This window comes from Zingiber officinale, chromosome 5A (assembly GCF_018446385.1).
Source record: "Zingiber officinale cultivar Zhangliang chromosome 5A, Zo_v1.1, whole genome shotgun sequence".
NCBI lineage: Eukaryota > Viridiplantae > Streptophyta > Magnoliopsida > Zingiberales > Zingiberaceae > Zingiber > Zingiber officinale.
Window position 1 is genome coordinate 129,484,925 of NC_055994.1, and position 11,318 is coordinate 129,496,242.

Genomic DNA, 11,318 nt, shown 5'->3' on the forward strand with positions numbered 1-11,318 from the left:
AGCAAAAAATCATACTCACTTTGGCTTTGTGACTAGTTGTCTACAATGTCATTTTGCATAATATTCAAGACTATTCTAACCTTATCTCCAATGGAGAAAATCTATATCTCAGGCTTAAAGGGTGGCTAAAAGTTTGGATCGAGCCTACTCCACTACAATCATTCAGTTAAGGTTGCATGGCTGAAGAATTCACCTCCATGCAACCATCGACAACTATTAATATTGCTCAACTTTCTCCTGCATCTTTCAAAATTTGTAAGCAAGCCACTAATTAAGGTCGTCTGCATGAATATTTTGATTGCCTATGATCCAGGTGTTGGTTGCTATGCGGAATATCATACCGGTTCCCCTGTACAAAAATTTTGTACAAGTCCTGAACCTTTATTAACAACCTATTGTGTTCTTTAGAAATTAAATTAGGAATCGCAAACGGAATTTAACATTATTAATTCCAAATTTAACTTATCTGTTCTTAGTGGTTTAAACTTGGATCGCAAACGATGCTTAACATTATTGATCCAAATCCACCCATGTTACAAATTCAATTAAATATTAATTTCTAAAATTAGCTTCTAGGACTGCATGACGAGGTACTAGGCCTTCTTGGGTATGAGATCATTCACCACTACCTAGACAAAGCCTTTTAAAGAAATTTAATATTTAATTTCCTTATAGTAACCCTAGGTTTAACCAAAAGGAACAATCGAATCACAAATTTGAAAAACAAAAAGAAAAACAAACTCAATTCACAAATTCGAAACCTAGAATCATATGCCTCTTGTGTTTGGTATTTCAAAATCCATACAAAGAAAACTAGTATGATGCGGAATAGAATTACTAGTTATATCTTTCTTTGTAAGCAACAACCTCCTGATCTTCTATCGTATTCCTCTTCTTATCTCGGACGTTGTGTGGACAACGATCTATCGAGATGAGAACCACCAAGACAACTTCCTTCTTGCAAGTTTCGGCCACCAACCTTCAAACTCCAAGGGATGCAAGAGCAAAGTCTCCTTTCTCTCCTTCTCCAAGCAAAATCCGGCTACCACAAGAACTCCTAGAGATGATGTGGTTCGGCCACAAGAAGAAGAGAGGAGAGGATGATTAAGGCCGGCCACACCAAGGAAGAAAAGAGAGAGGAATAAAAGATGATATGTTATTAGGTGAGGCACCTCTACCCTCTCTTTTATATTTCTTGGTCTTGGCAAATAAAGAAAGTTTTAATAAAAACTTCTTTATTCTCTTTGCCAATGAAAGGAAAATTTAATTAAAATTTCCTTTAATCCTTTATCATGGCCGACCACATCAATTGCTCCAAATAAGGCAAGTTTTAAACACAAAATTAAAACTTTCTTATTTGTTTCCGGAAATTTTTTAAAATAAAAATTTCTCTATTAATTTTCCCTTCATGGTTGGTTATAATAGGAAATTTTATAAATTAAAATCTCTCTTATTAAAACATGTGGATGATTTCCAAAAAGGAAAGTTTTTTTAAAATTAAAATCTTCCTCTCAATCTACAAATAAGGAAAAATATCAAAACTTTTCTTAATCTTTTGTAGAAACTATAATAGGAAAGATTTAATTTTAAAACTCTCTTTTAAATTATGAAGATGATTACAAAAAAGGAAAGTTTTATCAAAAATTAAAATCTTCCTTTTAACTACAAATAAGGAAAGATATCAAACCTTTCACTTAATCTTTTGTAGAAAGCTATAAAAGGAAAGATTTAAATTTTTAACTCTCTTTTAAAACCATGGTATCTACATAAGAAAAGATTTTAAAAATAAAATCCTTTTATTTTATATGGTCGGCCACACCAAGCATGGGCTCCAAGCTATAGCCAGCCACCCTACTTGGCTCAAGCCTTTGGCTTGGCCGGCCCAAGCTTGGGTTCCAAGCTTGCTTGGTCGGCCACCTAAGGGTGGGTAGGAAGTGGGTATTTGGTGGATATAATTCTCTATATATAAGAGACTACGATAGGGACCAAGAGGAGGAATTGGTTTTGGTCTCCCGATGAAATTAAGCTTCCCGTGTTCGCCCCGAACACCCAACTTAATTTCATCAATAATAATTCATACCACTAAAGAACTATTATTGAACTACCGCACCAATTCCAAATTACATTTTGGGCTTCTTCTTATCATGAGTGTGTTAATCTCCCTGTGTTTAAGATGTCGAATGTCTACTAATTAAATGAGTTACTGACAACTCACTTTAATTAATATCTTAGTCCAAGAGTAGTACCATTCAACCTTATCGTCATGTCGGACTAAGTCCACCTGCAGGGTTTATATGACAATCCTTATGAGCTCCTTTTGGGGACATTATCAACCTAGATGACTAGGACACAGTTTCCTTCTATAATCAACAACACACACTATAAATAATATCATTTTCCAACTTATCGGGCCTCTTGATTTATCGAACTAAATCTCACCCATTGATAAGTCAAAGAAATAAACACTATATATATGTGTTTGTTATTATATCAGGATTAAGAGCACACACTTCCATAATAACAAAGGTCTTGTTCTTTTATTCAGTCAGTATAAAAAGAACTTACCTTAATTGGTCATGCTCAATACACTTAGAGTGTACTAGTGTAATTTTATAGTTAAGATAAACTAATACCAAATTACATTATGACTATTTCAATGGTTTGTTCCTTTCTATCTTAGTCGTGAGCTACTGTTTATAATTTATAAGGAATTAATAACATGATCTTCTGTGTGTGACACCACGCACCATGTTATCTACAATATAAATTAATTGAACAACTACACTTAGCATATAAATGTAGACATTTGACCAATGTGATTCTTTATTTCAAAATAAAATGTTTACAAAAGGCTAGGCTTTTAGTATACACTCTAACACCAGGGTTACTCCAAACTCTTCTTCATAGCTTCTCTAGTCTCTGCTCCAACCCACTCGCTTCGACCATGAGCCACTTATAGGCAGATTTTGTCATGTAAAACTCGTTTCTTGACAAGTTCTAGATCAGCACATCCACCCCATCTTCCATTCTTGATTGACTTCTTTCTGCTAGTTGTAACAGCGCAGAGGTATTGAAGAGGTTTTTGAATCTGGGCAATCCCAACAACCCCTTTATCGATGAAATCTATCACTACAAAAGCCTACTAGTTCCCACGGGAGTAGAAACTACTTGTTGAATCAACAGACCTTTACGAGCCTCTAATGTCTTTATGGCCATGACCAATGCTCTAGTTAGTTCAATACATATGACCTATGATCAAGAAAAGAATAATAATAGCTCAATGATGATGTGCAATATTGATCGATCATAGACCACCTGTTATTGAGTCTAATATGTTGGATTTAATTTCTCATATCTGTGGGCTTGCATGTTATTTAACAACATGCAGATATGCCATTGTGGATAAAATAAAGTGAAATAATTGGTATCTCAATTGCTAGTTTACGTGTTATTAGATGTGAGTTATATGTGTAGAACCCATTAACTCATACGGTTAATAATGATGAGCCATTAACAAGTTTCTGATCAAAGATTTATAAGAGATGTGATCCACACTGGATTAAGGAGAATTAGGAGTGTAAACGAGTTAAGTTGCTCACAAGCTATTCAGGGCTCGATTCGAAAAAAGTTTGTTCAAATTCGTTTGATTAAGTTAACAAGCCGAGCTCAAGCCTGATTTCGAGCTCATAGAACCGACCTCAAGCTTAACCGATGCAGGAGGATTCGACTAGCGATTATCCTACGGACTATTGAATTATTTGCACACAAATACCAAAAGCAATCTTCTACAACTTATTGATTTGAAGAGGAATACCAGGAAATAGAAAAATCACTACTGAAAATATTATTAAACCAAAAAACTTCACCCTAAACATCAACTAACAAGACACTTATATAGACTCAAAATTCTAACTTGTGAAGAAAGGAAACCGAAATTTTTTTTTCAATAGACTCATAATCCTAAAATCCTTAAACAAACTCAAAATTCAAAATACAAATGACAAAAATTACCAAAAAAATTTAAATGACAAAAAATTCATAAACTACTAAAAATATCATGAAATATATTCGGATCCTCATGCATTTTTAACCTTTCTGTTAGAATTTCTTTCTATTCTACACAAGTTAAAATTTTGGGTCTATAATTGTTAGTTGATATTTAGGAACAAATTTTTGGATTAATAATATTTTTTGACAATGTCGTTTATTTCCCTATTTTCTAATATTCTTCTGAATCAACAGATTTTAGAAGATTATTTCTGATGTTCACGGGCAAACCGATGGAATCAATACAGTCTATAAGATAATCGTTATCCCGTCCGACGTCATTAACAGTATTTGGTTCGTAAACTCATTTATAACATGTTCATGTGTGTGTATAAAGCAAAACAACAACACCATTAACTCGAGATTGATTATGTGTCTAACGAGCTAGAACTCGAGCTTGTTTAATGATCTGAAAATGATATGTTAACGAGTTGAGCTTAAACTAAGTTTGTTTAACTTTTAAATAAGTTATTTTTGAACCAAGCTCGACCATTCACAAACTATTTAATTTTAGTACAAACCGAGCTTGAGCTTAAGCTCAAATCGAACTTGGGTTGAGCTCGAGCTTAAGAAAAAATCAATCGAGTCGAGCTAGAACCTCTTACTGTTTGGCTCCGTTCAATTACACCCCTAAGGAGAAGTGGGATCTCATCTCATCCCATCCGAGAGAGATTCAAGAAACCTCTGCCATAACTCCTAGAAGGTCTCATCTGCTGCATCTTAATCATTTACCACATACGAAAATGAAATCAAGACTATGGCAAAATCATTGGATTCAGATTCAGTTTATGAATTTCCACATTTACTGGTTTTAATGTTTTCTTGCTATGAATCTTAGATAATATCACAATCCTTTGTGTAGAATCATCTTGTTTAATTTGATCATATAAACTAGAATGACTCCTAAAGTTTGCCGTCAAGTGGTGTCAGTGCCAAAGATTTTATCATCGTTGTCTTCATAGCATTTGTTTTTCAACGGGTTTGGTTAATATGCAAAGGTTTTGCATTAGGTTTTGCAAAAATGAGGTATAATAGTTGAAATTAGGCATTGAAAACCTAGGATCTTCAGTTCTTCACGATCCTAAATCATCCTAATCCTGTGTGAAGAATCATCTTGTTTAATTTGGTCACATAAACTAGAATGATTCCTAAAGTTTTCCGTCATAATCCTCCAAAAAAGTCAGAAATTCTGTGTATTTTGACCAATTCAAGGTGAAAAAGGGATTGCTCCCTCAGTAAAACTAGGATAAAGTTGAGTCATTCCTCCATCAAGGCACTATAACCTCACTGTACTTTCGTAGTATTGCGACCCTGGAAATGGTGCACACTAAGACCACCTATCTGTATTGCCAGTGCCTTCCCATACAAATCCTCTGCATAATCTTTCCATCTTTACTCAAACTTTCATAGGTGCTCTGGCTGCTTGCATCTGAAAGGTTAGTATTTGCATTCACCGTAGACTTGGCCAAAATTACTTAACATGAACTAGGAAAAAAAATGCATCCTTTTCACTTACTACATATGTTAGTTCTCCAAGTTACTTGTTTTATGTTCTTTTAACACTGCTGTTCAAATCAAACGATGCAGCAACCTACAAAATTTTGAAACTTGAATTAGCCTCCAAGTGTCAGCATGCACCCTTACCGTTTAACAACTGCTCAGCCACTTGGAGATAAATTATGATCATTAGTATTTCTTGATTAAATTTATAAACTATGATGCATGCATGGACCAAAATAAGAAAGCAGAAAAGTGAGAGTTTGTCTGCATCTAAATTTCAGGTACTTTCTTTCGAGCCATATTTATGTAGATGGACATTATCAACCATGTTTATTCAAAACTATTCTTCCAAAAAACTATTAGTTACTATATGATGATGCATGCATGAATTAAATAAGAAAAAAAGTTAAAGTTTGTCCGCATCTAAAGCCATCGTTTAATTTTCATTTAGTTTCAGATGCTTTCTTTAGAGTCATATTCATGCAAATTTACATTTTCAATCATACTTGTTCAGAATTATTCTTCCTCCCTTATGACTTCTCACCTAACCATTATACAAATCCATGGCAGAATCAAGGAAAGAAAGAGTATGAAAAGTTGTATTTTGTCTGCATTTTGGAGATGCCTTTTCTTTGTATGTTCTCATGTTTATCAAACCATTATAGTATTCCACTACTTTGAAGGAAAACATAAAATTCCTCTGTGATGATGCTTGGATCAAAGAAAAGTTGAAACTGCTGTATATTTAAATTCTGATGCGAACTTGAAGTCTTTACCTATAGTTCACATTACCAATCATCTTTGCTGTTGTGGACAAGTTTTCTGATAAGATTTTTTAAGCTCCATATTTTTTTTTTTATTTGTCACTTGATATGTTCTTTGTGATTAATTTCCCTCATCTGTATGATGTTTGTCAGAGAGAACAGCAAAAACTACATTCAATTCTACACTGGCTCCAATATATCTAATTACCTTGTGAGGATTTATTTGCACCCTGAACATTAAAATTGAAGTAGTGTTTCATTACAATGAGAATGATATTAAACTGATAGCGACATGGCTTGGAATCGATGATAGTTTCTTACCATTGTTCATTGACAAGAAAACAGGGCTCCATTTGTCACATCTTCCTGATATAACCAACGGCTGCATTTTCAAAGTGGCTGTCGTTTCCCAATTCATTTGCCTGTCAATAAACATAAGATATATCATGTCATAGCAAGCAACAAATTCTTAATTCTATCCCTTTCTTTCCATATAAAAATTGAGCAAACGCAGCATTTTTATAAATATAAATCTCCTAAAGCTCAATGGAGGAGGAGGAGGTTAAGAGGGAAAAACCTCGAATACTTGGGATAAACACAATTTGAATTTGAAGAATATTTTAAAAAAAATCACATAGCAAAAAATCTCCTATGGTGTGAAAGCAAACTAGTCAGAACATATTTTAACTGTTGTGAACCTTTTCATCAAAGCTTGAAGGAATCAGTCTTCTTTGCCTTGTAAGCAGTAACCCCAGGGAGATGACAAGCCAAAGACAAAGTCTCCATCCCTGCAAATTTAAAAATTGGCAAATTGATTAGCAGAGGACTGATTCAAACCTGGAAATATATTGTTTAAAGAACTTCATATGCATACAAATATTAGTGCATTGTGAACAGCTCGCAGAGACCAATTCAAGGGAGAATTAAACTTTTGTAACAATCTTGACAACACAAAGTCCAAATGGCATCAAGCAACAATGTCATCTCGTTTTTCAGCATCTCCCTGTAGCCATTATATATCTCGTACCTCCTCTTATCTTTCTCCAAGTGCAAAGTACAATTGTAAAATATAGTAGTAGGGACAGCATTTTTTTGCAAAGCTTAACAAAGGAGATGGCGAGGAAGAGGAAATGCAGTGATGCAGTAGAAGGCAAAGGGCTTTCTATCACTATGGCTACTGATGCAACTGGTTGTGCCCGACGTGCACACAAGGGCTTTGTTGGCGTTCGACAAAGACCATCTGGTAGATGGGTGGCAGAGATCAAAGACACCATACAGAAGATAAGGATGTGGTTGGGCACATTTGACACAGCTGAAGAAGCTGCGAGGGCCTACGATGAGGCTGCTTGCATTCTTCGCGGCGCCAATACTCGCACCAATTTCTGGCCTTGCTCCTCTCTGCAGCCATCACGGCCATCGGTGCTGCCACCAAAGATCACTAATCTCCTCCTGATGAGGCTCAAGGCCAAAAATCAAGCTTTGTTGGCTGAAAGCCAACAGCAACTAATCTTGCAGCAGCAACAACCAGGAGAACAAGAGCAGCAGACACAACATGAAGATCCAGAGGGAGAGGAAAACTATTTTTCTGACTTTGTGAATGATGCTTCAAATTCCATAATTCCTCTTCTGCATGTAGGAGAGGATAGCAGTGATTATATGTATGACAGTACTCAAGATAGCTCCACCAGCAAAGAAGGCAATCAAATAGATTTTGCTCCTGACTATGAATTAAGTGCATCTGCAGAATTTAGCAGTTCCGGAGAAGAGGGGAGCCTTGATGTGGGTGCCATGGACTTCGGTTTCATGGATGAGATTCAGGAGCCGTCATACTTCTATTCGCCATTTGAGATCATGGGGGAGATTGAAGAGCCACTAGAACAAGAGAGCTGCAGTGATGAACCATCAATGATCAGAGCAACGATGAAGAGGATGAAGTATGAGAGGAAGGTCTCAGCATCCCTGTATGCTCTAAATGGCATATCTGAGTACTTGAAGCTACAGCTAGGAGAAAGAAAAGGAGGAAAAATGGAAGATCATCTGTCTGGTCTTAGAAACGCATGCAGGGAACAAAAAGGGACTGGCACAAAGTTGGCAGAAAGAGGAGTTGAAGTAGAGATTCAAAATTTCTCTTACTCAGGTTATTCATCAACTTACAGTAATGCCACTTTCTCTTCCTCATCATCAACATCACCAGTATCACTGCCATTTCCTTCTTCAACTTTGAATTCGAGCAGTGAAAGCGAATTGTTACTTTGGAGCTCTCTTGATCTTTCTCCAATATGATCAGTCAACAAGTTGAAGGAAAATATTTCAGCTTACACTGGTTCTTACAAAAGCAACTATTTAAATGAGATAATTTGTATTACTAGGCTTAAGCATAATCATCAATGTCCTAAAGCTATAAGTGATTGAATACTTCAATTAGATGTATACGTCGATGAAATTATAGTTTTGACATATTAATCATCATTGCATGATGATAAGTGATTCCTCAGTAGTATTAAACTTCTTGTTACATGCATACATTACTAAAAATCATAAACTTTTTTCCTCTACAGAGCCTCCTGAGCCAATGAGGAATTTCATAAAATAGATTCTCTGATCATTGTAACTTTGCCTATAATATTAGAGAGCGTGTCAAAATGACTCAGAAAAGGCAAACAGAAATTTATCCCACTTTGATGGTCATGACATCAAAAAACTTAACCTGCAGGTTTGATATATCATCAAGAACTTTTTGAATTGCAATGTTTAAAGTAATATAAATAATCTTGAATGTGAAACATCTAGGTAACCAGAAATTTGTATGGGATTAAACTACCAACCTGAATGTTTGTGCATCCAATTCAAATGTTCACGGCGAGTGGTGCAGGGTTGAAGGTTTGCTAGTAGCAAAACACTGGAAAGCAATCTGCTTAATTGTGTGATCCATGGAAGCGGAATAGAGCTTGTCTCCTTCCACAAGCAGTGACACCACTGGAAGCAGATGCCCATCAAGAGATGTTATCGGTTGTGATGAAATTAATTCTTCTGAATTGGATTGCCAAGCTAAAATGGATCCGTCCTGTAACAAATCCAAAATGAGACTTATTACATGAAAAACTACGCCAAATAATTTAAAATATATATTAAAATGTGATTGAAAATACCTGAATACCAGCAAAAACTAATCCACGGGAGGCAACGGTAGTATAAACTTGCCCTCTTATGTCTTCTACTATATATTGATTATTGAGTTTTTGTCTGTGAATTGTAGGCCTGTAAGTAAGACCACCACCAGAAACAAATTTAGCATGCAATTAAATGAAAAAGACATAATGAAATGTGAAGATAAATATATTAAAGCTCCAATGTTGTTCAGGAAGGAGGGCTCCAACTTCAGCATCCATAGTATTAACATGAATAAGCTGGAGGTTAAAACAGAATGTTTAATGATTAGACGAATATACAAATTGCTGAAAATTTTCTTTTAAGTAAACAAAAGAGCTAGCTAATTAATGTTAAAACAGAATTTTCTATTATATACACTCCCAGTGATGGCCTGCTCTATCGGTAATGAAAACCGAACAAGAATTATATGAATGACTAGGAATGAATTTGAACAAATTTAAAAAGCCATAGATCACCTGCTTATGCCCTCGGAGTGTGGCCGGGAGGGAATAACCATCAACGGCTTGTTTGTTGGCGACTATCTCATCGGCAAGACAGCCGACAGTTTTGATGATCTTATCTTCGTCTCCGAATGGCTCAGCAGGGGAGGCAGCACGACATTTGGGAGGTGCGGAGTTGCCTCTGTCAGAAACCCCAGGTCTCGGTATCTTTACAGCAGAGAATTTGGTCCTGAAGGAAGCATGCGGGGAAAATACGGAGGAAGCAGCAGCATCTATTGCGCTTTGTCACCGGAGCATAGGGGTGCTGACGATTGCGCTTACCGTTTCTCGCCGGAGCAGAGGGGGCTGCTCGCAATTAAGGAAGCGGCAAGGTCGGCGATTGCTTCGACCCGCGCGACAGAAGATGCAAGGGACCGGCACTGGCGGCTTCTGAAAAATCCTCGTATTGCGATGGAGAACGTTTACAAATTTATTTTAAATTTTATACTTTACAACTCAAAACTTATTCGTCTTGGAATATCATTATTTTTGAAAAAAAAAAAATAGATAGACAATATCGGGAGGCAAAAGAGGTGATTCGGTGATAAGAATAGAGGGCCTACCGGTCAACGATATGCGGAGGTCAAAGTTAAGAGGGTCAATCTTAGTACCTTGCCGATCGGGGAGGTCGCCTGGCCGACCGGCCGGGGTAGTTTCCAAGTTGGCACGAAGGTCAAAGTGAAGAGGGCCAACCTGAGGACCTTGCCGATCAGGGAGGTCGCCTGGTCGACCGGCAGGGGTAGCGCCCCGATCGACACGGAAATAGCTCGCCCGCGGGTCGAGTTTCCGACGTTCCTGAGTTGGCATATGATGGTTGATATGCCGAGCGTCCGGCTCGCTCAGCTGGACCGTCGAGCAACAAAGGTCACATTCGTCCGAGTATATGGCCATGCGACTCACCCGCCCCGTACGGTAACAGACAAAAGGTACAGAAGGAGACAAAGGGGACAACTGAAGATATCCTTCTCGAGACATGTGCCGCCGGTAGACAGCATGGTCAGTGGCCGGACCAGACAGAGAATCGTACGGTGGAAGTTTACATTGTCACGTCAGAGATATGCTCGGACGGCTGCGGTATGGCGTCAGCACGCTTTTCTGACACATCCATTTTGAGGTACGCTTTGGGAATCGTGCATGTCTCGAGAAGCGTGCACGCGCCTCCCAGGGGTCATATATAAGGACCCTCAAACTTCAACGGAAGTATGCATCACTCATCTACTGTAGCCACAGTTTCGTTACTCTGTTTCTGCTTCTCCTCGTTGCCTGACTTGAGCATCGGTGGGTCGTCGCCGGGAACCCCTTCCCGGCTCGGCTTTGTTGCAGGTTCACCGGAGGTCCACGTCATCACGAAGACCAC

At 37.4% G+C, this 11,318-nt stretch overlaps 1 protein-coding gene across 1 annotated transcript; it reads left to right on the top strand.

The window, feature by feature from the left end:
• Positions 1 to 7,424: 7,424 nt before the first annotated feature.
• On the top strand, positions 7,425 to 8,594 carry LOC121980008 (ethylene-responsive transcription factor ERN1-like). The gene has a single exon (XM_042531981.1). The coding sequence runs from the start codon at positions 7,425 to 7,427 to the stop codon at positions 8,592 to 8,594; it is 1,170 nt and encodes a 389-aa protein (XP_042387915.1).
• The last annotated feature ends 2,724 nt before the right edge of the window (positions 8,595 to 11,318 follow it).